Here is a 26,725-nt window from a genome sequence, read left to right on the forward strand (position 1 = left end):
GATAATGTCACTTTTTTACTACAGCAGATATTTTGAGATTGAATCCTAAGCCACAATCACAATAAGGAAAAGTATTATGACATAAAATAAATAAAGGTAACAAAGGAATGGGAATGAAATAATGGAAATAGTTTATACCTTCAAATGAGGTGTGTATTTTTCTAGTTGTGATGTTGTGACATCTATTCCCATCACACCCAGTATGGTCTGGTTTGACTTTTGAGAAAGGAGAAAAAAGCAAATGTAGATACAGGTAAAAATGATTTCTCCATCTTTATGAACATTGGTCCAAGATCATCCTAAAAGGCTGATGAGTAACACAGTGAGCAAAAGTGGCAAACACAGGAGTGGAGATATGTAATATAAAGAGGAAACCCTTATGTGCATACATAAAGCTGACACAGAATTAGAGAGAGAATGTGCATGTGTGTGTGCATACATCTGTGTATTGTTGCATATACTTACAGATCCTTCTGTTCTATTGTAGACTGGAAGTGTCACTGTTGTCATCATGCCAAGACCCTTTCATTAAAATAGGAGTCAGTAATAGTCATAGTTTATCCCAAATAAAAAATGTAGAAAATTTACATTTATGAATATAAGATACCCTAACATTTCCTGAGGTTTTTCAGATCCACTAAATACAAGGATAAAATGATAATTAACTGGCAATAGAGAAAAACTGTAATGTCTATAAGCTAGGCAAGTTTGATTTAAACATGTGAAAGGGAAACTGAATATGTAAATAAAGTCTCAATGTTACAATCATACAATAAAATTTTGTTCATAAAATCATTAAAGCTGCTTTTTCTTATTAAAATTAAACGTATTTAATCAACATAAAAATACTTTTGAGATGTTCACAAGGTCTGCAAAGCCTCAAAGGTGAAGTACTCATGCACACACAAACTCCAAGAATATGGTCATTACTGCAAAAGCATGCCAATAGTTTAAAATAACAAAACAAATAGCACCATCACATCAAACACAAAACCAAAAAAAAAAAAAAAATTCAAAGTGAGAGCTTCTTCAGAAAATAAGAAGCAATATCAAATAATTCATGCAACAAGCTGAAAAAACATCATAGAAATTAAGCAGAAAGTGACCAAAATTACAAAAAGACCCCATTAGAAAAACAGAAATGGCTGAACAAAAGCACTAAACCAACCTGCATATTTCTTATGCAATGATCAGAGCTAGTCCTCCCTTACTCCCTTGCAAACTTTTTTCAGCCATTCATTCCTCCCTGCACAATGGCTATCTTACTAATATTTTAGTTTATTCGATTCTCCCCATTTAAAAATTCCTATTATTAAAGTGACCCTAATTTCATATATATAAAATGATGATGAATTGCTGTAATTAGTATTTGAACACCACCATGCAGACATTACTAGCAGCATAAAAAAGAAACAAGAGATTGTTACTAAACAAGATTTCATACTTAATAGTTGCTGTGATCACTGTCGCAGACAAACTGTGTGATGAACACAAAGCACAGAAATCATGCACTATCATGGGAGGATACTGTGCCTAACAAACATGTTTTGCAAGAACAGGTCAGCGTAACTTGGATGATGCCGCTCTGATCCCAGTCATAATTGGATCTTTCTGCCAGACTGCACAGTAGGGGTGCACATCTTTTAAAAAATCTTGTACAAAAACACTGGTCTTTATCCAACTTATGTGAGTATGAAGCCACTTCAAACGTGACTTACACCCCTGAAGTGTGTGTTAAACTCTGAAATCTACTAGTCATTAAAATATATTCAATTAAGTATATCTTAAAATTCTACGTACATAAAATTTATTCTCACATGTGACACTGCTCTTCAGCAAATGTTAAACACTATAATTATTAAATATTCAGATCTAAATGATTACTACTTTTAAAACATTTACAAGACTTATGAACTGTCTACCAAAGCTTTAAGAAAATCTGAATGCAGCCAGTCAGTTCTCTTTTCAAAATAAGCCTGCGTTAAATCCATAAAAAAAATAAATACAAGTGTACAACAACATAACTAGGGCTTGAAAATAATAAATGAAAACAACAACAAAAAACAGAAATGAACAGGGTCTTGTCACAAGGATCTTGGGATAGCTGGCATGTATGTTTAAAGCATTCATCCACTCACACGTGTGCACACGCACGCACACACATGCAGACGCCTCTCACACACATGGAGGATTTCTAAACACACGTCACACTGGCTGCTATGGACACAACACAAGAATATATAAACCAAAATTTAACACAAAATTAACACCAAACACAAGTACCAAATGGTCTCTGTAAATGTTCCCCCACTCAATAACTTTGGCGTTCTTTAAAACCTGTGGTCGGCTCAAGACTGGTATGTATTCCTTTGAGATGACAAAACAAAACGGCCAGTCAAACATACGTTACATCACTGCTGCTCGGTTTTACTCTCTGGTTGTCAAAAACAATGAGCAGTCATCAGTGAATTCACACAATTTAAATGTACAGCCAGGGGACATCAGACAAATATTTCTCTCCATAAAAATGCCTGCAAAAACACTGATATTGACAGCTAAAGTTCTCTATTTGTTCAAATAACGGTTTGAAAACAGCAAGAAGTGAAAATCTCCAACCGCTTCAAATCTTTCGTTACATCTCAAAGAGTTTCTAATGGTCTTTCTTTCTCATGATGCATTTTATATTTTCATACTACTCTTAGGATGTTTAAGGTTTAACATCTTTGTGGTGTCTTCATGGACGTGCCTCTGTGTGCATGCGAAGAGCAAGTGCTTTTGTGGGCATGTGCACAGTTACACATTTTTTTTCATACTATGAAGTCACAATATTTTCATCTTTCCACTATTCCTGTACTTATTATTACAAAAATGTCTTATATATTTAAAAAAAAAGTCTTTAACTGGTTTGTATAAACAGCCCTATCATGACGTTAAATGCGAAATCATGATTGGTGACTCATTAAAACTACCTCGTACCACAATCTGTCCAATGAGTCACTTTGTACCTGTATGTAAATAATAATTTAATGATAAATCTTATTTTTGCATGACTGTCCAGAAGATTTTGCAAAAATAGCCTTGTAACTGAAAAAAGCTTATGCAGTGAATCAGCTGCTGACCTGAGCCAAACCAAAGCAAATCATGATCAAAAATCCGCATTTCTCATAAGATGCAAATGTCAGGCTAAAAATGACAACAAATATAATTTATCCCAAATAAAATAAAAATAGTTATGCATCCCCATATATTCTCAGTAACATTCCTTTTCACCCCCAGTGGAGCATAGGTCCGCATCCCCATATAGATGTGTGTATAATTACTTAATAAAGGAGATTTTTACCAGCTTCTACTTGCAGTTGTTAATGTTTTGTAATGCATAAACAGAAATTTATTTATGTATCACTTTCACTAAGGATGTCCACTAGTGTATTTTGTTTGTGTAAAAGCATTAAACTTCATGAAACTTAACACCTTCCCCCTAAAACAGACAATAAGCTCCGAGGGAAATATTCAAAAGGTTGTAAACAAACATCTTTGAAATAATGCCGTGGGAGGAGAAATGTTAATTGTGTGAGGCACATAGTCAGTAAGTTAGGCAAGGGGTGCTGGCCCAAAAGGGGCACACACACACAAAAATGAATGAAAATAAAGGAAGTTAATGTGTAAGTTTATCAGCGTACACTGCCTTCCTTTGGAGGGCCATCAGAAATTTGAGTTGAATGGTCAAGCTCATTTTTCCATTTACAAAAGTAAATTGTGTTTTACATTATTCCTGCATCAATTTTACACCACTCAAATGTACATTTAGAGATCCATCTCTGAAATACACAGAATGTGCAGAAGAAACAATAGTCGGTATGAACTGTGTTGATTAGATAAAGAAAGCTTGTGTGTGTTCAGTCCAACTCAAAGATCTGTGACCGTCCTGTATTCAGGTGTGCAAGTCTGTGCATGCACACTCTGTTCATGCTATTTAGAGAACAAATGTCTTGCAAGCTCATCATAGATGAACCTCAAATAACCAATCTTCCCCTACATAACGAAAGGACACAACGCAAACATTAGCAGTTCATTCCAATCTTTTTAAATCTAGAAATAGCATCCAACACTTCTTTCTTTTTTTCATATGCTGTGGAGGTAGGAAGAGTTATTAAGATAAAGAAAGAAAGATTAGAGCAAAAATGAGTAAGGTGGTTGAGAGAAAGAAAAGGTTGAAGAATAAAAAATAAAATAACCTATAATGGTGATGAAATATGAAGACACTGACTTCTTATGGCAATTTGAAAGCTAAGTCTCTAGCCCATACCCACTTATACAATGCCCAGACAAGACCTGTCACAGATGTCAGTGAAGTTGGAGTTGTATTCTTAATGCAGGTACTGCAATCAGCAACGGCTGTTTCTCATATGTGCTAGCAATAAGAATATGTGTCTTTTAAAAGACAAGAAATGTCTAATTTATAAATAGGCAGTGTTTATGATCTATGATGACTTACTATCTTAATTGGCAATGCATGCTTGTCAAATGAACTTTCTGCTACTTAATTACTCCGAGGGCTAGATGTAAAAAAAACAAAACATAACTTTTGCTTTTTCTGTTACCCTCAAAAATAAAGATTTGTCAAGTACATTTACGACAATTTAAAGGTGAAATGAAAGAAGTATTGAGCTGTGTTTCACCATAAAGGCTCACAGGCAGAAAAATGTTAAAGTAGAAAGATGCAAAGCAAACGTTGCAGGTAGCATCTACAAATGCTCTGGTTAGGCAATCATCAAAAAGCATCTCTACCAGTTCCTACCCTGGGTTGCAAAGTGATCTCCCATGTAACTGGTTGAACACCTAGCCGTTCCATGCCTTGTTTAATGTACTGAGTGTATTCCTAGAATTGGATTGGCGAGATGATTGTCAGAGCACAAAACTATAAACACATCTGCTTATTAACCAACCAGTTCTTTTCTGCTATGGAGAAATGAAAACCATATAAACATGTGCATATATCTTCATAAACAGGTGCACATATGCATGCACACCCATGCACAGTGATGTAACAGGTGCATTTGCTCATGCCTGCAGGTGTGCACGCAGATATACACAGGTGTACATACACATCCATACCTGCACATTATCCTCTTAATTTCTGTGTTAAAGGAATTCTTAATAAGTGAGAAATATGCATTTGCACATTTACCACATCAAAACACTTCAGTCAAAAGTCATTTTACTGTAAAAACTACAGTCACACAGTTTCAGTAATTCGTTTATCTTAAATTAACTTCCCCACCCACAAAAACCTGATACCCAAGACTGTAGTATCTAAATACGAACAACATTCACTCAAAGGTGACTGCAGCTTATATGTGCAAGCAAAATGTGTAGGCACGGATAAACAAAACTTTTCAAAAGCAAAACCACTAGCGCTAAAATCTGAATCTTTTAGCATTCACAAAAATGTACTGGAGCATAAATCACAGCACATTTATATGTGTTACAGATACTTTATAATTAGCACCTAAATATGTGTGCCATGGTTGTATTGGTGTGTGTGCACAAGTATGTATTTGGGTCTCCAGAATTAACTGGGCAAAAATTACATTTTCTATGCTGTATAATGTAGAAAGAAACATAATGAAATGCATACGGTGTATAAGCAGCAGGGTGAAGGGTAAGACTTCCAGAACACAGAACAAGTACTAAGCTGTTGTGTAAAACAAAAACACTTGCTAAAATATTACTCTACTTGAAAGCACTTGCTTAAATGACCACCCAAAACAGAAACTAATACGAGCGAAAATAAAGTTTGAAGTATTGTGTTAATGAATCTGACAGTATGTGGAAACATCCCAGGATCTGACTGTGTTAATGAATTTCACAGCATGTGAAAACATCTCAGCATTTAAAAAAGAAAAAAGGTAGCTATAATTTCTGTTCCCTTCTTTAAACAAAACGCAATGAATGTGCACCACATAAGCATGATGATGATATTCACCCCACTCTCTCCACAAAAAATGTGGCCAGTAGATAATTTAACACCACACTATTTTAGTGATTAGGGCACACAAGTACCTTTTAATATCTTTTAGCTGTCAGTTTTAGTGACAGCTCAGACACTGGCATAGTGGCCATAATGATTCTGTACAGTTTACCAGTTGGACCAAATTCACCTCATTCTTGACCATTCTGATATCCTAAGATCTCAAAAAAAGACTACAAAGCTGTCAAACTAAAACATCCTTTTCCCACACATCAAATAAAACTATTTTTAAAAAACCCTAACCAATCATTTGCAATCAATGCATTGCATGAGATCTGCACACACTAAAATAATGAAAACTTTTTTGCTTTGCATGGCATCAAATGCCTGTCATTTGCAATCAGTACTATAACTAGTACTATAATAAACAGTACTATAATTTCTATAACTGCATGTTGATATACTCTATATGCTGCCATGTCTCCATGAATATTTATTGATACACTGTATATTTCACTGTGTCTCCACAAATACTTATATTGTACATCATATATATTGTGCATTGCAGTGTGTCTGCAGATTGGTATAGATTATGCTGCACTACATCTCCACAAAAACATTTCAATATAGTATATGCTGCATCGAGTCTTAACAAATGCTTATTATATACTGTATAAATGACGACAGAATTTGACCACTATCAATTCTTTGACCAGTAAGATAACTCTCCAGTCTTTGAAAAGACAATAGAAAAAGAAAAAAAGATCATGCTAGTACTGTTGAGAATCACTCACACGTGGTCAAAGCAAGAGAGTTTTGAAGTGAAGCTCTTTAAGGTATGCAAAAGGTGAACCAAGCAAATGGAGAAACAGCGAATGAGAAAAAGAATGTGCTGACCCCTCTAGTAAATATACTATTTATTTGCTCTTAATGCTTTACAAATCCCCAATAATGGTCAGCCATGACCAAGTCTATACAGCACAGTGCCAAACATGTCAATTTAGAAGCCAAGTTTGTACAATGTTCACTAAACTGCTGCTAGTTTTGCATTGAAAATGTAGCCCCTACCACTTATTCCTTTCCACAGTTGTCTGTCTTGACTGTACACCTGTAAAATTGTTGAAACATGACTACAGTTCACTGATATATTTACAGTTACCATGATTTAGACTGTCAACAGAACCACAACTTCAATTTAACAGATTTGTGCTTTTGCTTTAGTGGATCCAGTTTATTTCCCCTGAAATGTAAGGACTTTAATGAAAGGGATGGTGAGAAAGATGAAAATTTATACAGATTTGTGAAGTGATGCCTGATAGAAATCCTTGATACGTTGCTTGCATGAAATACATCCAGATTATTTATAAAACCAAAAGAAGGACTAGAGTGAAACATCTTTATGGATCAAAGAGCTGTGCACAGTCTGAAACCTATGCCCAAATATTATTAGCAGCAGCTGCTACACACACACCAAAATAATTTAGATTTTTTCCAGAATGTATCAAATTTTCCCCCTTAAGGTGATGAGCTAAAATAAATTTCCCACAATAAAAATGGAAAAAAGTGAGCCCTCATAAAAAAAAACCCACACCAGGAATCATTGTAAATGTACAACAGAAAAAAACCAAGTGCCACAGGTACGTATGCATTGTATGGTGAAAAATAATTAAAACAAAAAAACAAAAAAACAAAAACTAAAAAAAAAAAAAAAATCTTTCTTCCTCTACAGATACCGATGAATCAGAGTTGAGAGGGGTTCTGTGAGTACTTGTCCATTGTACATTCTCTATGAAGGCCACAGCCAATGGACGACCAAGAACCTCCAAAAAATCCTGAAAACATGGGATATGAGACAGACGCAAAGAGAAGACAACAGGAGAGGGGCACAGGCTTGGAACCTGTTGAATGATATGTGACCTGTTCCAAGAGACTTGAAAATGCAAATAAATATTATTAGGATGCTCCTAGAGATTTGAAAATACCAACAATTATAATGTGGATGCAGGGATTTACAAAGATGATCCCCAATGTTGCAAGTAGTCTTATTTCTAATGCTTTATTGATCACAAATTTAGCACTACTCCTACTTAGCTCTACCTGGCTATTTTGTAATTGGTCAGTCACCATTTCACCCTTCCCACCCCTACCCCAAATCCACTTATCCAAGGAATGGATAGTGTACTATGTTGACCATACCTTTTGCAAATGTCCACAGAATTATATCACAAAGTCTATCAAAACAGCCAAGCACACGACTGCAATGTAAGCATGCTCATAAAGCATACGCATCCTACACTTTAAAACTGGTGTCATTGTGGGAACAAAATTTGACAAATTGATCAAGTTGTCAATAAATCAAACCACATTACAGACCATATTTCTGATCTGTTGCCCTAAAGTTGTTGATGAAAATCATTATTACAGTATTAGGTCTTTATAATATTACACTATGTATACTATAGTGAACACAGAAAATGCAAAACGCTTTTGGAAGGGTTTTTAAAGTAGTGCGGTAAAGGTTGGGATGTCTGAAATATAAATCTTTCCTTTATTATTCAGGTAAACTAGCAAAATAAATTTAAGATGATTTGAAGGTCTTATAAATTTTTCAATGTTTAGAAAGTATGGCTGAATGATTTCTGCACGTATTGATATTCTTCATTCAAGTAAATATATAATTTCACTACCAGCTGACAAAAATAATTTTTTGAAAAAAAAAGGTGACAAACTGCTTTGCTTTAAAGCAAATGCCCGTCATATACTTCCTTCTTGCTCTTCTCTGCAACGTCTGTGGCAAACTTTAAGGTGCTGTATGTCGAAGCATGTGTGACAAACTTTACTAAGCTTTGTGTTGAAGTGTCTGTGACAAACTATATTGTGTTATATCTTGAAGCATTTGTCTGCTTACCTCTAATTCTCCTAAACAATGCAAAATCCATCATAAGCTCTAATTCTGCACTATAAATCTGAATAAATTCTACTTGACACCATATGGTTTCTTACCTGAACACGGGCACGGATAGCTCCCATGGCTGGGATATGAGAAAAGTAACCTGGAGCACAGATACAGGGAAGCAATCAACTTCACATAATAATAATAAATGCAAAATTTATAAAGCAAATACTCACACTCGTAAGGAGTATGCTCTTAGCAGTTAAGAACAAGTACGAAACACAGACAGCATCTGAGGGACAGGAAAACAAATAACATATGAGCTATAAAAGAATAAGCTTGCTTAAACAATTCTTCCAAAGTAAAAGAACTAAAGAGTTTTTGAAACTGATGCAACAGTTCATAACAGTCACTTGACATGATCCTAGTGTTATAGCAGCCTGAAAGCTTGGAATTTTTGGCATCCGCTGCATGAAAGCCTGGTAGTGAAATGGTTAAGCTCTAACTGCTGGCTCATCCATCTGTCTTACCTCTGTTAGCACAAGCCATCCATTTGATTGCAGCAACTGGTGTGGCTGTTGGTCCCACTGCATAAGTGAAGACACGGACCTATAGGAACAAGAAGTCTAATTTACTCCACAAAATCCAGTAAAAAAAGCTGTTGTTTGGTGAGACAGAACTAATTCATATGTCTTGCACAAACATTATGTATATTTTCTCAAAGGAATAGGTTCATAAAAGTCAGACAATTCAGATCTCAATAAAGTGCAAAGTTTGTTTGTAGACTGCTGATGCTTTTTGGTTGCAAATAAAGAAAAGAGAATACTTAGAAAAAATACCACTTTTAGTGGTAAAATTTCTTTCTTTGAGTACTTACCAGATGATATGACATGGAAATCACCCTCTAGCTACCTCTATTATACTTTTCCAAACCGGTTCCGGTCAAACAACCACATAATGGTAGGACATGAATACCATTCAACCCACCCCTCCATCCCCACCTGTGACGCTAGTGAGCACTCAACTCTAGTTTTTCGCCTGTGGGGAGGTGGGAGGGAGCCATTATGTCATCTGGTAAGTACTCAAAGAAAGAAATTTTAATAATTAAAATGGCATTTCTTCTTTATACTGTACCAGATGACATATATGTAATAATAAATGCAAAATTTGTAAAGCACATACTCACACTCCTAAGGAGTATGCTCTTAGCAGTTAAGAACAAGTACTAAACACGGACAGCATCTGAGGGACAGGAAAACAAATAACATATGAGCTATAAAAGAACAAACAACCATACTAAACGAAGAATAAAATCAAATACAGGAAACACAAAGAGGAACCAAATAACAAGAACAAGAGCTGAGAGTAACAAGATATTGCAAAAGGAAGGGTGTGACAGAAGACTAGCATAGCACTATGGGAAAGGTTGTTCGGAGTAATATTGTTTACGGAAGACGTGCATTTTCAGTACACGTTTAAAGGATTCAAGGGTGGGTAGATAGCGGATATGGTAAGGGAGAGAGTTTCATTGTTTTGCTGCACAATAACTAAAAATCCTGTGGCTATATGTTGTTGTTCTGGTGACAGGAAGAGTAAGGAGACAATTATCAGACAGACGAGGAGTGGACTTGAGTATCTGGGATGTAAAGGAAGAACAGTAAAAAAAAAAAAACGAATGAGAGGGGTGACGTGTTCCCATTTCCTAGCTCTAAGTACCAGACATCCAGCAGTGCTCGGTTCTTTCTGGAGTTTGTGAAGAAGGTTGTAGCACTATAGAAGTGTACTATATAACTGTTTGGTGTAAGGTTCGTGTCGAGTGACGCTGCCCTATTTCCCACGCTGGCTGAGTTCGTGGTAGCTGACCCTGAACTGCCCACCCCCGGCCACTGGTCTATTGTTACACCCGCCTCAGAACTTGGGTGGAAACAATGACCAGACAGGGAGAGGGGGGCAGGGGATGGAGGGATCTAGATTCGAGAATGTTCCGAGGGTAGGGAAATAAGTAGCGGGGCGGACAGTGGTGTGGAACCTGTTGAGATTGGAAAGAGAGAGAGGAGGCAGGCCAGCCGCCGAGAAAAGAGCAGAATAAAGAAACTTCAGCTGAGAATTCCATCTTGTGTTATTCCTGTACAACGTAGCCCAACCCTACGTAGCCATTTTGAAGTGTTGGTTACAAGGTATACAGGGCAGCCAGCAAGCAAGGAGTTGCAGTAATCAAGCCTGGATAAAACAAACACACAGACAAGAGTGTTAGCATGTTGGTAGATAAAATGTAACAGATGATGCTGATCTTGTGTTATTCATAATAGACAGACTGGCAGACAGCTGTAACTTGTCTAGCAAGAGTCATGTCTGCAGTGACAATGAATCCTAGGTTCCTGACGAACGTCACAAAGGTGATGCTGGTTTCGCCCACCTTGATGTGACTTGGTGGACAAAAAAGTGAAGACGAATTTCTTCTTCTCGAAAATAGGAGGGCTTCCATTTTATCATTATTGAGCTTAAGTTTGTCACTATCCATTCACTGACTTCATGAATACAGATTTCTATGGTGGTGGTAGCAGAGTGAGACTCATCTGGTGGTGTGGAGCAGAACATATGATTGATGAGAAACACTGAGATTGGATGCAAGATGAAAGTGGCTTCATATCCAGAATGAACAGAACTGGGCCAAGCACTGAGCCTTGTGGGATGCCACAAGAAAGTGGAGCAGGGGGAGATATTTGATTGTCAACAAACACAGTCTGTGTCCTATCAGTGAGAAAGGAGTTGAACCACACTAGTGCAGGTCCAGAAATCCCGTAGAGGGTGTGTAGTCTATGAAGGAGTAGAGAGTGGTCAATGGTGTCAAATGCAGCAGGCAGGTCCAGTAAAGGCAGAAGCATCACCACTGTCAAGGGCAAATATGTCGGTGGTCACTTTAATTAAAGTAGTTTCAGTTCTGTGAAAAGGTCTATATGACTGAGAATAGGGGATGAGCTGGTGCTCTTGTAAGCAGGCCCAGAGCTGTGTCAAAGCTACTTTCTCTATGATCTTTGAGAGAAAAGACGTTGGAAACTGGGCGTTAAGTGTTCAACACATTGACATCGCAGAGACTCAGGTGGAGGGAGTGGTAACCCACCCTGGCAGCAAACCAAGTGATATGCTAGGTGAAACAAATTAGCACACCCCAAATCCATCCAGGCTGTAGGCAGGGAAGCCACCTTAACTACATTAATGTAAGCTGCCTTCAGGCCGGCCAAACAGGCCATCGCACCTGCCCCATACTGTGCTGCCGTGCCAACACCAATCCTTCTACCAGAATCAGAATGGGTGCCAGGTCCCATAGGTAGAACCTGGGGAATGTTTAATTACATTCCTTCCTATTGCCTGAATGGTACTTTCAGGGCTACCATCCCTTCTAAATGATTAAGCTAGAGTGGTTGAAGTGTATGACAGGTGGGATGGGAGGGGAGCTGAACTGAATTTATGTCTGAAACAGAAATGGACAGCTGGATTTGAGGTAGCTAGAGGGTGATTCCACAGAGTAATGTCATCTGGTACAGTATGAAGAAAAACTGCATTTAATTAGCTCTTCTGCTCCATGTAGTCTAGTGCTTAACTGCGCTTTCTAGATGAGTACACAGCTAGTTTATATTTGAGGTCTACCAATAGCCTATAAACTGAGTATACAATTTGGTCAAGCTATGAAAACTGAGGTGCTTGGGTCTTTCCCTTTCCCTTTTATAATGTGGAATGCTTTTATAGCCAAATATTTGCACTGATTCTTGTTGTAAGACTGATATGGGAAACAACGTAACTGCCCTCTGGGATAAATAAAGTATTATCTTAACACAAAGACCCTGATGTGTTCATGTGCACATAAGAGGCTAATAAACTGATCTCCTATTGCTTCTTGATGAAAGACTATCACCAGGGATACCTATGTCTTGTGGTTTTGTCCCAGAACACTAAAAAATTCCATACACTTTTGTTAGGCCAGTTGTATTCCTTGAAAACATCTTCTGCATTATCAGTGCCACCATCTGTAAGAAGGATGATCACTTTGTTGCAGTTGGCTCCAATGTTTTTGTCACTGCTGCTCTGGTTAGCACTGAACTGTACATATATTTCAAACAATCGTTAATTGCTCAACACTTTAAAACATTTTTTGAAATGGTATGAGTAATAAACATGATCAGCTTCAAAGTGAGCTTGTCATGACAATTATCTTTAAATCACTTTGCCATACTTGCCTGAATTCTTCTTTTTAATGAAGCTAATTTAAATCTGGCATTAAACATTAAAATCTGTATATAATCATAAGTCATTTAAAGTAAGGCATAAGGATTAGCAACACTTTCAGAACGCAAATGTGTAAGGGTGTATGCTGGTCATTGCAGTGCATACGTGGGGAATGCCCTCACACAAGCATTTAGCTAATTTTGATATTCTGAAGTTCCCAGTAACAAATGACAGCTGTAGAGAACTTAAACATTGGAATCTGAAGCAAATTTACCTCTTCAAACTTTTGGAAGGCAAACCGAAGACCTGCCTTGTAGTCTGCCTGATTCTGTGCTTCAAGTTTATCAACATCTCGTTCTAGTTGCTGTAATATAAATATTCAAAATGATCATAAATAATTTCAAGAAAAACAATCAGGAAAGCTTCTTTGCTAATGCCATCAATGTGAAAAGTCATGATTTTTTTGTTTGCTACATGTTTTTAAATCATCCAAATAAATAAGATTCATGCAGGGTACTAAAACATACAATTTTTTGAGCTTCAGTATTTGCAACATCTACCACAAATTAAATATTTATAAATTATTTATAGTCTAATTCAACAAATGTAATTTTAATCACTACAAACATAACCTTTTTATTGCGGTAGTTTGCTTGCACAAATGGTGTATGGTTGAAACAGGCGCTGACATAGTCTGCATCATTAGAAAACTGAAAATACCATAAACATCATTTAATATATATGTCACACAATACATTAAATGCATGCAATAAAAGTTGTATGAAGCAATGAGCAGTATCAATGTCAGATATCTAAACATTTTCAAAATTTTTCTAATGCTCAGGAAAAGAATTTTTCTTTCTGAAAAGTGGAGATCTGCACATTTTAATCCTCTTGTACTGTCAGTTTCAAGAACATTGATCATGTGCAATGTTCACCCGCCAAACAAAAGTAACATCAATAGAAGCTGCTGTTCTATGAGGCTAAATAGTGAATAAACTTGTATATGGAATTAATAACAGTAATTAGTGCAAACTGGTAGTTAAAACAAATGAATCAACTTTGTTGATAGACATTATGATAATAATAACAAAACATTATAATAATAATAAATAAAGCACCCTCTCTAGCTACAATTCATGTACACACACTTGCACAGATCAGCACAGACATGCACACATGTCCCCTGTGTGTGCTCGCGCGCACGCACACACTATAGGAGGAAATAAATACAACATTTCAAAAATATTATGAACGAAGTGAAAGTAAGTTTTAGGTGAATATGGAGTGGTAATTCATTCCTGGTGAGTGGACCAGAAACAGAAAAAGAACATGGACCAAATGTACTGTCATGAACGTATTATAAACTGCTGATGATCTTTGTGTGAAAATTAAGAAACGTGAATTTGAATATTAATAAAGCGCTCTCATGTGGCAACTGTTAGAGGGACTTGGAAATCTCCTACAAAGTCTAGCACTAACTTGACCGTGCATCTACAGTCAGAGAACACTTGAGTAAATATGGTCTTCAGTACAAATCCCAGATAGCATTATGCCAAACAGCTGGAGTCCAGAGAACAGTCAAGAAGACAGCAGCCATTGGGGTGACCCCTGCCACATGAGGAAGTCACCATACAGATAATTTATGCTCAGACATTTAGGAAAATATTGAGATTGTTATGCCTTTCAACTCTCACATTTACAAGGTCCACAGTACTCACCCTAACAATGTTGACAAAATCATTTTCACCGAGTGTATCAAGAATGGACTTCACTGCATTTTTCATCAACTGCAAAGCCTGTCCATGGGTGCTCCCACTCCTGCACAAGAAACCAACACATCCAGCAACTTGTTCGATGCACAGACCTCTGGAATTCATTCATATTTTACCATGGCAATAGAATACCACACCTTCAACACACTACTAAAAACATGTAGATAACAAAGCTCACTTTAAAAAAAAATCAATGCGAATATAAGAATATGGAGATTCCGAGAAAGTTGTGAGTTAGAAAATGAGTAAGAAAAATCTATATACAAAATCTGTGGATATAAAAACTTGTCACTACTGAGATATTACAAGATCTGCACTTGGGGTTTTAATTCCAATAAAAGTAGACATTCTCAGGAGGTATAACATATGCATTGTACGTTGTGGGATATCTGACCCTGTATACTACATGGTCAATGTCTGCCCAGCAGTTTCAAATAACAGCCATTAAACTTAAACTTAAAATATCTCATCATGTTCAATTCGAGAATGATGATGGACACTTTCAGATTTGTTTGGTTTGGTATCAGGATATTAAAATTTCGGAGTTTAAAAAATCACATGCGAGTGTGTACTTGTTAATGACATCAAAAGTTTTTCAGAGGGAAATATATAGATATTGATTTGCCAAGCTCCTAAGCTGTGTACTGAGGAAAAGAAATTAAAGGCTGCATACATCCAAGAATCGTGCAAGATAAATATTATACAATCATTTGCAGTTAATTCAGAAATATCCTTAACAGCACATGGATGCTAATATGCATCATTTATAAACAAATATTTGTAATCTTCTAAGTTCTCTTTTTGATAAAGTAATCTGTATACACTATACTAGATATTTGTATGATCTTGTGTTTTGTATGTGCATGTTCACTGTTTTTAAGGGCTGCCAGTTTAATTCATTCTGGGTTGGTTTTTTTTTTTCCATCTTATCTATCTTTCTATCCTAGTACTCTTTGTTACTCTATCTTTCCCTCTCGTTTGCATATGACATGTTTACCTCCCTTCAGTCATGGGTATGAGCCTACTAAATGAAGTATGAATTCTACCTTTCACTCTAGTGTGTTCAGTCAAGAATGTTTGTGTAGTTCTACACTACCTTCACTGTCGCATATTCAATCCTAATATTCAGCTAAGAACTTTCATGGTTTTAATCTACTTTTACTATGGCGTGTTCAATTTTAATATTGAATGAAGAACTTCAAAGTAGTTTTGGTCAGTGTACCAGCATGTTGGGATGCTGGTAGATGTATTTGAATTTGGAAATAGGGTTCTTGTTGTCTGACATTTTCCCAGTATTTTTAAGAAATGAGGAAATGTTATAGAAACATGTCTCCTGGCCATTTGATCAAACTAAACATTCATAAAATGGTGTGCTTTGATGAGCAAAAGTGAGTATGGGTTAAATAAAAATTTACTAGATTAAATTTATCATCAATCTATTACTTTGAAAACTTCAAGGTCTGTTTATGTCTTTTGATTCCAGTGTTTTTAAGGCTTTTAGACACTTGCACAAGTAGTTATATGAACTTACGTGTCAATCAGTATCAACATATCTTTGGGAGAGCTGGAGCCCTGGGTATACCTGCAAAGGAAAACAATAATGATAGATGATCGGTAGCTATCACAGCAGTTGTGACATCACTGTATTCTGTTTTTGTATATATACAAGTATTGATGTATACATATAAGCACATATGCAAATGATGAGTAAAAACAAACCAGGATTGTCTGCGGACATCAAAGAGGTCAACGTCTCCATGAGTTTCCCATCTGCTTGCTGGATAAGTCCGCATGAAACCGGTCTGTGAGCCAAAATACTGCCACAACATGGTCCTGTCGTTCTGCAAGTTCTTCATGAACTGCTCATCCAGCTGTGACGTCCAGTTCAAGCCATTCAGGATGTCAGAATCTGTCCAAAAGGTCAACGCCAGATTAATACTTTCTGTTTATAGTGACAATAAAGAGAAAAGCTATTATTTAAGAAAGAACCTTTCAAGAACAGGCTGCAGGATTTTAATAATTACAAAGAAAAAAAACTTCACAGTCTGTAAAAAAAAACGCCTTCATAAAATATAAGGCTATCACTCTAATGTACTTCCTGTGCATATTGACAAAAAGATGCTGCAAATAATACCAAGAAAACTTAAATCTGGCTAGGAACTACAAGGCATGTTGATATCTTGTATAAAATAAGAACAAACGTCCTGCTAACTATAAGACAGCAGATATGGCTACTCATGTATAGAACTACCCCTTACATCAACATTTCTCCTGTCCCTTTGAATTTCTCCTGCCCCTTTGAATAACAAAAAAAAAGAGCATATTTTTGAAATACAAAGTATAACAAATTTCTCTCCAAACAAGACTGATACAAACCTCCATCATATATCTCCACTGGAATATGCACACTGGAGAAGGTAAAGTTGACTTCTTGCTTAAAGTGCTTGTCGTACACCAGTTGCACGTCAGGCATACTTTTAGCATTTTTGTAGTGGCTCCCATTAACTTTCTGTGGACACATTTAAAAATGCTTTTCCTTTCTGTTTTCCTTTTTTTTTTTTTTGTGGTAACTTTGAGAAAGTGCTCCAAAATAATGACAAGACTTCACTTCTACTTCTGCATCCTATACTTTCAAGCCTGTATTTTTCTATATACTAAGTCCATTACAAAAATGTTCTACAAATGAAAACAAAGTACCATAATATCAACAGAAAACTATAAAGAGAACTTGTCTGCCTTTTTTGGAGAATTACACATGCATAAACAGACCTTAATTGTCTGTTTAACCTCTTTTGCTTTGATATTGGCTCATTGCTGTGTACAGTACCTAAATAATTGTCTGTGCTTACTGTGGGAAAAATTCTCAAAATATTGTTCTATGTAACAAAATTCAATCTCAGTTAGTTTATTATGACTAACCTTTTTTCCTTTTTTTTGCAAACTTTTTAAGCAGAGCAAATGCAAATGTTGTGACTAAATTGACCAGAAAATTTGCAGCAGACCCCAGGTGCCTCCAGCTTTAGCAAAGCTCATAAGCATCAAAACTGCCTTTCACTGTCAAAAGTTTTCATTCTACAAAATGTCAATGTTTAGCTGCTGATCATTCTACTATTAAATATTTAGATGAGTAAAATTGATTTAGTTTGCAAACTCTCAAAGACAAAGAGTAGTACATGACTTCAGTACCTGTGCTGAATGAATAACCCAGTAGTTTTGTAGGATAATTGTTACAAGCATTTCAAATGTTGCTGTCAATCAAGGCAATATTTTTTTAAAGCAGTGCACCTTTTCTCTGTTATTTATACAATGTCACAGTTATGCATGTGTTTGACAAATGTTCACTTTTATTCTCAGTGCATAGATAAATGTTCATCATCATTACTTTTTGCTGTTAAGCAGGTAAATGTGCCAAAGAATGGAAGTTATGAATATTAAAAAAAAAAACCCATATTTTTTCCACCAGTGTTGGCTTTAAAAAACTTGACATAAACTTCCTTTAAAAATTCATAACCTTGTTCCAAAACATGATCTATCCATGTTTTATCAAAATAATGAAGAAATGTTAGAGGAAGGTCAAATATGCTCCAAATCAACCCAAAGCAATTTTTATAAAGTCGTTTTCTTGTGTACAAGACAATTACAGATAAAAAATTTTCCCTACTGCCTTTTTATTGACTACCAAACTAATGAAATAAAACAGTTTTAACCAGTGCTATGTAAATAAAAAAAGAGAAAAATCAAACATGATATTCTCATGCCAAGAAGGAATGCCTGTTCCCTGATCCACTCTCCCATTTTCAATTGCTTGATTAACTTTACAGAAAATTAAATTCAACCAGTGTGGCCTGATTTTACAATCAAAATTTCTCTGGCAGTCTGTCTTTCATGTGTAGCACTCTAGAAGTGCACCATGTTTACCAGTGAGGTAATTTTCTTATCTCCTACGTTATAGTCTAATACACAGTTGTAATACACATTTGTTTGTCAATAGACAAGCAAACCTTTGAGCATGCAGTCTTCTGATTGAGGATGATGGCCAATATTGACGATTGGAGTAAGGGGTCGAAATCCAAAATCTCAATCTCAGGCGTTGACAGTACGGCCCTACTTAATGTTCTTAATGCTTTCTTTGCTCGTTTCGAGACTCATGACTTCTCAGTGCAAATTAAAGATGTACTTAGTTTAGCTTAGATTAGCTTGTTTACAGAATACAGTACTAAATTTACTTTCTTTATAGAATTGCAAGAATTTGTTTATAGAATGCAACATGCTAGCACTAGTTTATGTGCAGAATACAGTGCTTGCATTTGTTTATAATATGTATTGCTAGAATTAATTTGTTTATGGAATGCAACATGCTAGCACTTGTCTGTGTACAGAATACAGTGCTAATATTAGTTTGCTTCTATAATATATCGGTAGAATAAGTCTGCTTATAAAATACAGTGGTAGAAATAGTTTGTTCCAAGAATGGGATGCAATTCAACCAGTTTTTTTCAGGAAAAAAGTCAACACTCACTGACCTAAACTCTAACCTCTAATACAGGGGTGCCCAACCTACGGCCCGCGGGCCACATCCAGGAAGGTCTCTCATCCGGCCTGCTTATTTTAACCAGAAACAACATAATTTCATGTTTAACATCATGATTCTAGCACAACCACCATATTCTGGCCAGCAAGATTTTATAGCATGTCCAGCCAGGCCCTCGAGCGAGAAAAGGTTGAGCACCACTGCTCTAATATAACAAAAACGGCAACTGATTTAAGCGCTTCATGTATGGGCTAATGAGACACTACTATAACAGAGAGGTTACTCATGCAATGTCAACAGAAAGAAAATCGAAGTGATGAGGATCAACAACAAGCAGGAACTCCCAATCCAACTTCAAGAAGACAACATCCTGGAAACAGATGGCTTTACATATCTGGAGAGGATTGTCAACAAGGTCCCAGGATGTGTATAGGAGGATTTCTATCTGTCTGTCAAGACCAACGCTTAGCCTCTTGCAAACTTCTCCACTGTTAGTCTTGGCGAGCAGTAACAAAGAATGTGACTAAACTGGAAGCTTTCTTGTATCATGCCTCATTTTAGTAGTTTATCTGAAATGTGAATACCAGACACTTTCTTGTCTCATGCCTAGTTGTAACAGTTAACTGAAAAAAAATCGTCTGCCAGCAGTCCAGGGCTATTAGTTCGTGCAAAGAGTGGACAATGACATCAAAAGCCATATCGTTCAACAGCCTACACCCCATCTGGAACTCCTAAGCATTATCCTTTAGCAGTAAGACCCGCATCTTCAATACCAATGTGAAGGCAGTCCTACTGTATGGTTCTGAAACCTGGAGAGTGACAAATACCATCAACAGCAAGCTCTAGACCAGGGGTGGGCAATTAATTTTCCCAAGGGGCCGCATGAGAAATTGGGATGGTTTTAGAGGACCGGACTAATATAGTTAACTCAGTTTTACCCAATACTGTATATATAGTATATATACTGGCGGGCGGGCGGGCAGGCCAGTCAGAGACAGGAGGCGGGCCGTATGCGGCCCGCGGGCTGGTCTTTGCCCAGGTATGCTCTAGACCTTTACCAACTGATGCCTACGCCATATCCTGGGAATAAGATGGCCTGAAAAGATCTCCAACAGCAGCCTGTGGAAAAGAACCAACCAGAATGCCACTAGCCAAGACATCAAAAAATGCAAATGGGGCTGGATAGTACACACCCTGCGCAAACCAGCTGACACCATTGCCAAGCAGGCACTTGACTGGAACCCTCAGAGGAAGAGGGTTGGGAGACCGAAGCAGACTTGGAAAAGAACAACAGAGAGCGAGGCAAAGGACATCAGAACCACATGGGCCCAACTGAGGTGGGAGGAGGGTGGCGCTGCCCAAAACTGGGTCCGCTGGCAAGGTGTTGTTCAGGCCCTATGCTCCTCGAGGAGTAACAAGGAATAAATCTAAAAAAATCTAAAATCATCTAGTCAGGAATGTAATTCATTTGCTTAGCTCTCTAATGCTGTGAGGTGAGCTCCTCTGCACTTTCACTCTTCCACACAGACTTCATGCTTTCTAGTTGGGCCCAACTGAAGTAGGCTGCCCAAAACCGAGTCTGCTGGCAAGGTGTTGTTGCGGCCCTATTCTCCTCGAGGAGTAACTAGGACTAAACTAAACTACTCAAGCAATGCTGCAAGACATGATATCTTAAGATCTTACGAGGCATTACTACTACAGAGAAGTTACTTAGGTAATTCGGCAGGAAACATCTTGAAATCTTATAAGGCATTACTACTACAGAAAGGTGACTTAAGGTAATGCTGCAGGAATTGATAGTTTGAAATCTTTTTCACAAAAAAGTATTAGTTTTACAAAGGCTTGTATCGATGCATTCACCACAAGTTCAAGAATAAGTATCTTTTTATAAAGTATATAAAGTTTTTAAAAAATAATTTTACTTTCCAGTAATGTTTTGCAATAATATATCACTCACTTCTGGCTTCTCTGTTGGCACATATTTCTTTGCAGCATCTTCGGCTGCATGGACAAGTGCCTGTAAATACCAAGGTGAAATTACCTCACCTTCAACACTACTGCAGTCATGTAAATTGTAAATACCAACATGAGTTATCTCACCTTCAACACTATTTCAATTACCTAAACTATCAATATCAACAATGAATTATTTCACGTTCAACATTACTGCAATTACTTAAACTATCAATGACTGAGTGAAATTAAAAAATTTTAAAACTGAAAGTGGGAAAGTCTAGTTTATCATCAGCAACCAGCATCATGGATGTCACCCTTGCTCAGTGACCACAAAGGCAATGTAATGCAAGTGGTTCATTCTCCCTAGGTAACTGTGTAATTCTGCCACTTTTTACTTTCACTGAAAAATCACACGCATATGCTGGGTCAAGTGACTCCTGATTGGCCTTCCATGCATGAACTTAGGTTGGGCACTAATTTTAGCATGAGCATATTCTTTCTCAACCAGCTCTATAAACTTTCACGTCACACATCTCACCAAGATGGGAAAAGGAAACTGAAATAAACAGCCAAAATAATGAAACAGGAATATAAAATAATAGAACTACCATACTGTCTGCAAAACATTTCCTTCTAAATTAAGAAGTTAGAAGAATGTCATTATCCTCATTCAACATCGCGTAATCAAAATCATTGTAACCACATAGTATAGGAACTATTACAGTACACTTAGTAATAAATGAAAGAAAGAATTACTTTTATTCTTCTCAGATAAAAGAATAAATGAGCCTGACAAACATTCAAACACAGACCTAAATCTGTATTTCAGCAAACTCAACTCACCCAGAGGGCTTCCATTTTCGTACTAAGCATGGCAGAGAGACTAGAAGACATGTTTTCTACTAGAGCTGTCTCATTCACCAGCTGGAAGTTAATCCCATTCTTTGAACCACTGTTGTACGACTGAAATAGGAGATAAAAGGTAAAGTTAAGACCTTCTGCTTGGTCACTGCATCAACTTTAAAATTAAAGTTTATAAAAATGTGTAGTAAGTCAACAGAGGCGGCTTTAGGAATACGCGGGGCCTGGGGCCGACCATCCGCACGGGGCCGGGGTAATGGAGTATGTGTATCAATATCTCTATTGATATGATGCCAGAAGCACTGATTTATAGGCAGTTAGATAGGCTGGATCGATTTCGCGAAATAACACACGAATTTAATGTCTTAATTGTTTGTAACCTTTCCCACCGTTTGTGACAGTAGCGGTGTTTTCTTATAAAGCGAATATGGTGACGATAGCTTAATAAACTGCTTATTATTGTTGGGTTTGACGTGAAGACATGGGTTCAATAATTTGCTTAATTAGAACTTAGAAATGTTTTCTGAACGTCAATTTTTTTGTCACAACTTGTTTAACACAGCTAGCAATAAGTCATAAAGATGACCTCGGGGCTGAAGCGCGGGGCCTGGGGCGGCTGCCCCATTTGCCACTCCCAAATGCCGCCGCTGTAAGTCAACAAGCATTTCTATGATTTGATTTTTTCTGCTTCAAGCATAGCTTAGCAAAGTTAATTTAATAATAATAATAAAAAGTACACAGCAGAAAAAAGCATATACCAATTTACATATATCCTAGTAATATCATGATTTTAAACTGAGATTGAAAAACTGCTTTAACTATTAGTGCTATGCTTTTTTTTTTTTTAAAAATGTAAAACTGTGTAACTGAAATTTTATGAGTAATAATGAAATATCAACTTTCATATGCATAGATTAATATAGAATGTGACACGTGAAAAAGCCTTGAACATGAACATATTTTCAGTCTTGATTCCAAACTGTTCATATTTTCAGAGCCTCTTCCCAAATTTTCTTTACATGTGCTCTTAAAAGATTTAGATATATTTCTATACAACAGACATTAAATTTAGTACAATACAATAACTTACTAAAGTTACTTTAATATTTCGTATTGGAAAAAGGATAGCAAAATAATAATTGCATCGTAGTAAATTAGATAGTCGTAAAGATGATATCCTCCCTCGAATGGAAAATGTACTTTCACGAACATGCATAATAAAAATTAACACACATGTGATTGCTAATAATCACTTCATATTTCATTTCCAGGGTAATGAATCTTATTAAAAAGTACAATGTATAAAATAGAAGAAAGGAAAATGCTTACTTGAACTAGAGCAGCATGCCCTGTGAAAACGTTCAGCTTGTATAGGAGATCTTGCCTGAAGTTGTCACCCCATACCTGTACACTGAAATGAGGGGATGGGGGAGGAGTGGGATTAGTTCACAAAAAACGGTCATAAATCGTGCAAAATGAAACTGTTTTGCTGAATGAAATTATTTCTGGTCTACTAATTTTAAACTCATTTTGTTACAAAGATCAGTGTTGCTAAAACAATAGTGTAGACCAACATGTATTCTAAAGTGTTCATGTAGCCAACGCAAAATTTTCCTTACAGTTAAGCTGAAATGTTCTTTTAACGTATTATACACATACTTAAAGGTTATGTAACCTGCTATTTGTTGAATGTTTCTGTCGGTCTTCACATCTGTGCAGGTACCAATGTGATCAGATCTGAGTATTTATAATATCGATTATTTGATTCCCTTCAAGTTAACCAAACACCTGCTAACGTTTAAGCTCTGTAGAATGTTCAGTGATATTTGCGATTGTACTGCACCAGGCATCTATATCACACAGTCGTCAGAGCTGTCCACTTGTGTGATCGACTTTAAGTACAGGGCATACACCGTGATGTTGACTGCTTCAGTTGCGGAATGAAAATATTTTCTTAGTCCCGTTATGTCACTCAGTATTTAAAATGTCATAATTGCCTTCCATCCGCTCTACAAGCACTCCTAGTCAGCAACAGGTCTCGGTGTTTGTCGTGGTGTGAGGAGTCGGATGCTATGGCCATGACCATACTTGACCAGAGCACGAGCAGCACGCGCATCAAATGCTACGAATGTCGGACTCTCGCGACCTCCTGGCTCTCACAAGCTTTCTCTCCAAGGTTACACCTTTACTTACTGTTCGAGCGACGGGAAAACCTTGGCGCTGCCAAGCAATGGCTGCCCAAAGACAATGAGACAAAACCAAAGTTGTTTCATGCTGCACTGCCATCGACTAGCCGCCATAGTTGTGCATCCCACGAGCCTCGCTTTCGTGGCCATCACCTGCAACTGTCGGCTGCTGGAGCAGACGTGAACTGTGAGGCCCGTTCTGGGCTGCGTTGTGCCAGTTATCGATTGGAACTGTCGACGCCAGTCAGCCATTTGTTCAGCGACCGCACCGTGAGGCCAGGCCGCGGAGGTTTGCACGTGCTGGTATCTTCGCTCAGATTCTTTGTTGCTTAGCAATGAATGACCAGACTGAAGTCAACCTTTTGACCTTTGGTTGGTCCGGTGGTGCGACGATTAGCACCTGTCGCCAATACAGTGGGGATTGGTTGTCCTGGGTTCAGCTCTCGTCTTGGGCACGCTGCTCTTTCTCTGCATGTGGTATTTGTTTACGTCCCCGTGGTACGTGAAGGTATGACTGGTAAGCACGCGAGCACAATGCGCCAAAATAAAAGAATGCGTATATATATATTATGGGAGCTTTAGGTAGATAGAGTTGGGAGGGTATTCGGTCAATTCGAATTTTTGAAAGTGGTCGGTTACTCGTCTGGAAAAATGTGAAAACCGGGGTTTCACAGGGGTGACTGTTTTGCAGTGATATGGCCTTAGTTGCTGGCTTGGGGTAAAACATCAATTCCCCGCCTTCCCCTTTCTGTCAGCTCAAATTCCAGCACCATGATGAATACTTTGCTCTATGGAGGAAAATATATACACGTAAATAGAGAGATCTACGGATTTCTATCCCTCCACACCCACACACATGACAAAGACAATATGATGTGGAACACCTGCTTCAGTAAACATGCGCACATGCATGCACGTGTGACAAGTGCGTAGATGTGTTTTCCGCTAAACTATAATTGCGACTACTATCAAGACCAAGCAAATTAGGAGGAATTGTTTACACTTTAAAAAAGTACAAGTGAACTTTCACCTTTCGTACAGCACGTGCCAAGATGTTTTTCGTACAACATGCTACATATAAGCAGCTGTTTGTACTGTGGTGTTAGTGTTAGTTCGTCGGCCAAATGTCCGTTAACTACTGTCACATACTGACCTTCGTAACAACAATCAGTTGATTTATTTCCAGGCGATTTTCCACTCATTACCAGAAATCGCCATGCTTGACATTTCGTGCCAAAAATTAACTCTGGAACTCGATCGCTGTTTTATTAATTAGGGTTGAAAAGAGGAATTTTCTTTCCCATATACATACATTTCCTATCCTGCTTCTTGTGGGACAGATTGTCGGAAGCAAAATAGCATGGACGTGTGACAAAATAGCATGGACAGAATTTGTGACAGATTAGCTCATTTCGTATTCAGTCTAGTGACAAAAGTTCTATTTTGCCCTTCCTCCTTCTCTCTATGTGCGCAGAAAATACAAGGAACTTCTCCACAGCACATGGAAGATTCTAGAGGCTCCAGAAGCATCAGAGTCGGACGATCCCATGCAGCTGGAATCAGAAGAAAGGAAGGAGAAAACAACATCAACAAGCAAATCAATGGCCGCGCCACTGAGAGAGGCTGTTATAATGCAGCGGATCAGGTTGTAGTTGTGGAACTCGAGAGATCCTACATTCTGACATTTCTGTTTGAAGTTGAAATCTTTGAGCAGGGGCATCTAGTGCTGTCCAAAAGAACCAAACTTTAAAAAATCTGAGTCGGAAAGGATTTTTACTTTATATATTAGGCTTTTACTACAGAAAAATGCAGAGCCCAGGAGTCTCAGCTCTTTCAAGCGAGCTCTTAACTCAGGATGATGAAGGAAAATTTATGATGTTTTCACCATGCCCTCGCTTTCAATTACTCCTGGAAATGAGGAAAGTGTCAAAGGGCTCATTAATTCTAGCTTTTGTGTTCATCACCCCGAGTTCTCTTTGATTTATTATCAGCATTGGAATGGCTTCACTTGCAGTGCTATTTGGCACATGTGTGTGTGTGTGAGAGAGAGAAAGTGGAAAGCGGACTGTCTCGCTGTCTGGTGCTGTGTCAGTCTGGGTTTTCAGAAACATGTTCCTCACACCTTCACAACACACTTGTGGTGTCCAGTTCATAAACCTGCAATATACAGCAGTTGTATACCCCGTCACATCACACACAGGCCGATAGGACCTAATCTTGTAGTTCTGAAAATAGATTGTACTTCCATCTATTTCAAGCTACTTTTTCCGATTTATAGGTCATTTTAAAAAAGTAGTTTAAGAGCGGAGCAGCAAAACTACATGGCAC

At 37.5% G+C, this 26,725-nt stretch overlaps 1 protein-coding gene across 6 annotated transcripts in view; it reads right to left on the bottom strand.

The window, feature by feature from the left end:
- The window catches only part of LOC112571742 (voltage-dependent calcium channel subunit alpha-2/delta-2-like), a 62,604-nt gene extending 37,777 nt beyond the window's left edge, over positions 1-24,827 (bottom strand). For 2 of the 6 annotated variants that reach the window (XM_025251000.1, XM_025250998.1), the window contains exons 1-16: positions 24,405-24,825; positions 23,541-23,622; positions 22,194-22,313; positions 21,352-21,411; positions 17,240-17,372; positions 16,583-16,772; positions 16,395-16,445; positions 14,810-14,909; positions 13,721-13,798; positions 13,363-13,452; positions 12,831-12,962; positions 9,395-9,473; positions 8,975-9,024; positions 2,284-2,367; positions 466-522; positions 139-216 (exon numbers count right to left, since the gene is read on the bottom strand). In XM_025251000.1, the coding sequence (XP_025106785.1) occupies positions 139-216; positions 466-522; positions 2,284-2,367; positions 8,975-9,024; positions 9,395-9,473; positions 12,831-12,962; positions 13,363-13,452; positions 13,721-13,798; positions 14,810-14,909; positions 16,395-16,445; positions 16,583-16,772; positions 17,240-17,372; positions 21,352-21,411; positions 22,194-22,313; positions 23,541-23,622; positions 24,405-24,649 (1,629 nt within the window). In that variant the 5' untranslated portion in view covers positions 24,650-24,825. Of the gene's footprint in view, positions 1-138; positions 217-465; positions 523-2,283; positions 2,368-4,798; positions 4,880-7,704; positions 7,804-8,974; positions 9,025-9,394; positions 9,474-12,830; positions 12,963-13,362; positions 13,453-13,720; positions 13,799-14,809; positions 14,910-16,394; positions 16,446-16,582; positions 16,773-17,239; positions 17,373-21,351; positions 21,412-22,193; positions 22,314-23,540; positions 23,623-24,404 lie in introns of all 6 variants that reach the window. The other 4 variants (XM_025250996.1, XM_025250997.1, XM_025250999.1 and 1 more) reach the window with 4 other exon arrangements.
- Between the last annotated feature and the right edge of the window lie 1,898 nt (positions 24,828-26,725).

This window comes from Pomacea canaliculata, linkage group LG9, assembly GCF_003073045.1.
Source record: "Pomacea canaliculata isolate SZHN2017 linkage group LG9, ASM307304v1, whole genome shotgun sequence".
Classification (NCBI taxonomy): Eukaryota; Metazoa; Mollusca; class Gastropoda; order Architaenioglossa; family Ampullariidae; genus Pomacea; species Pomacea canaliculata.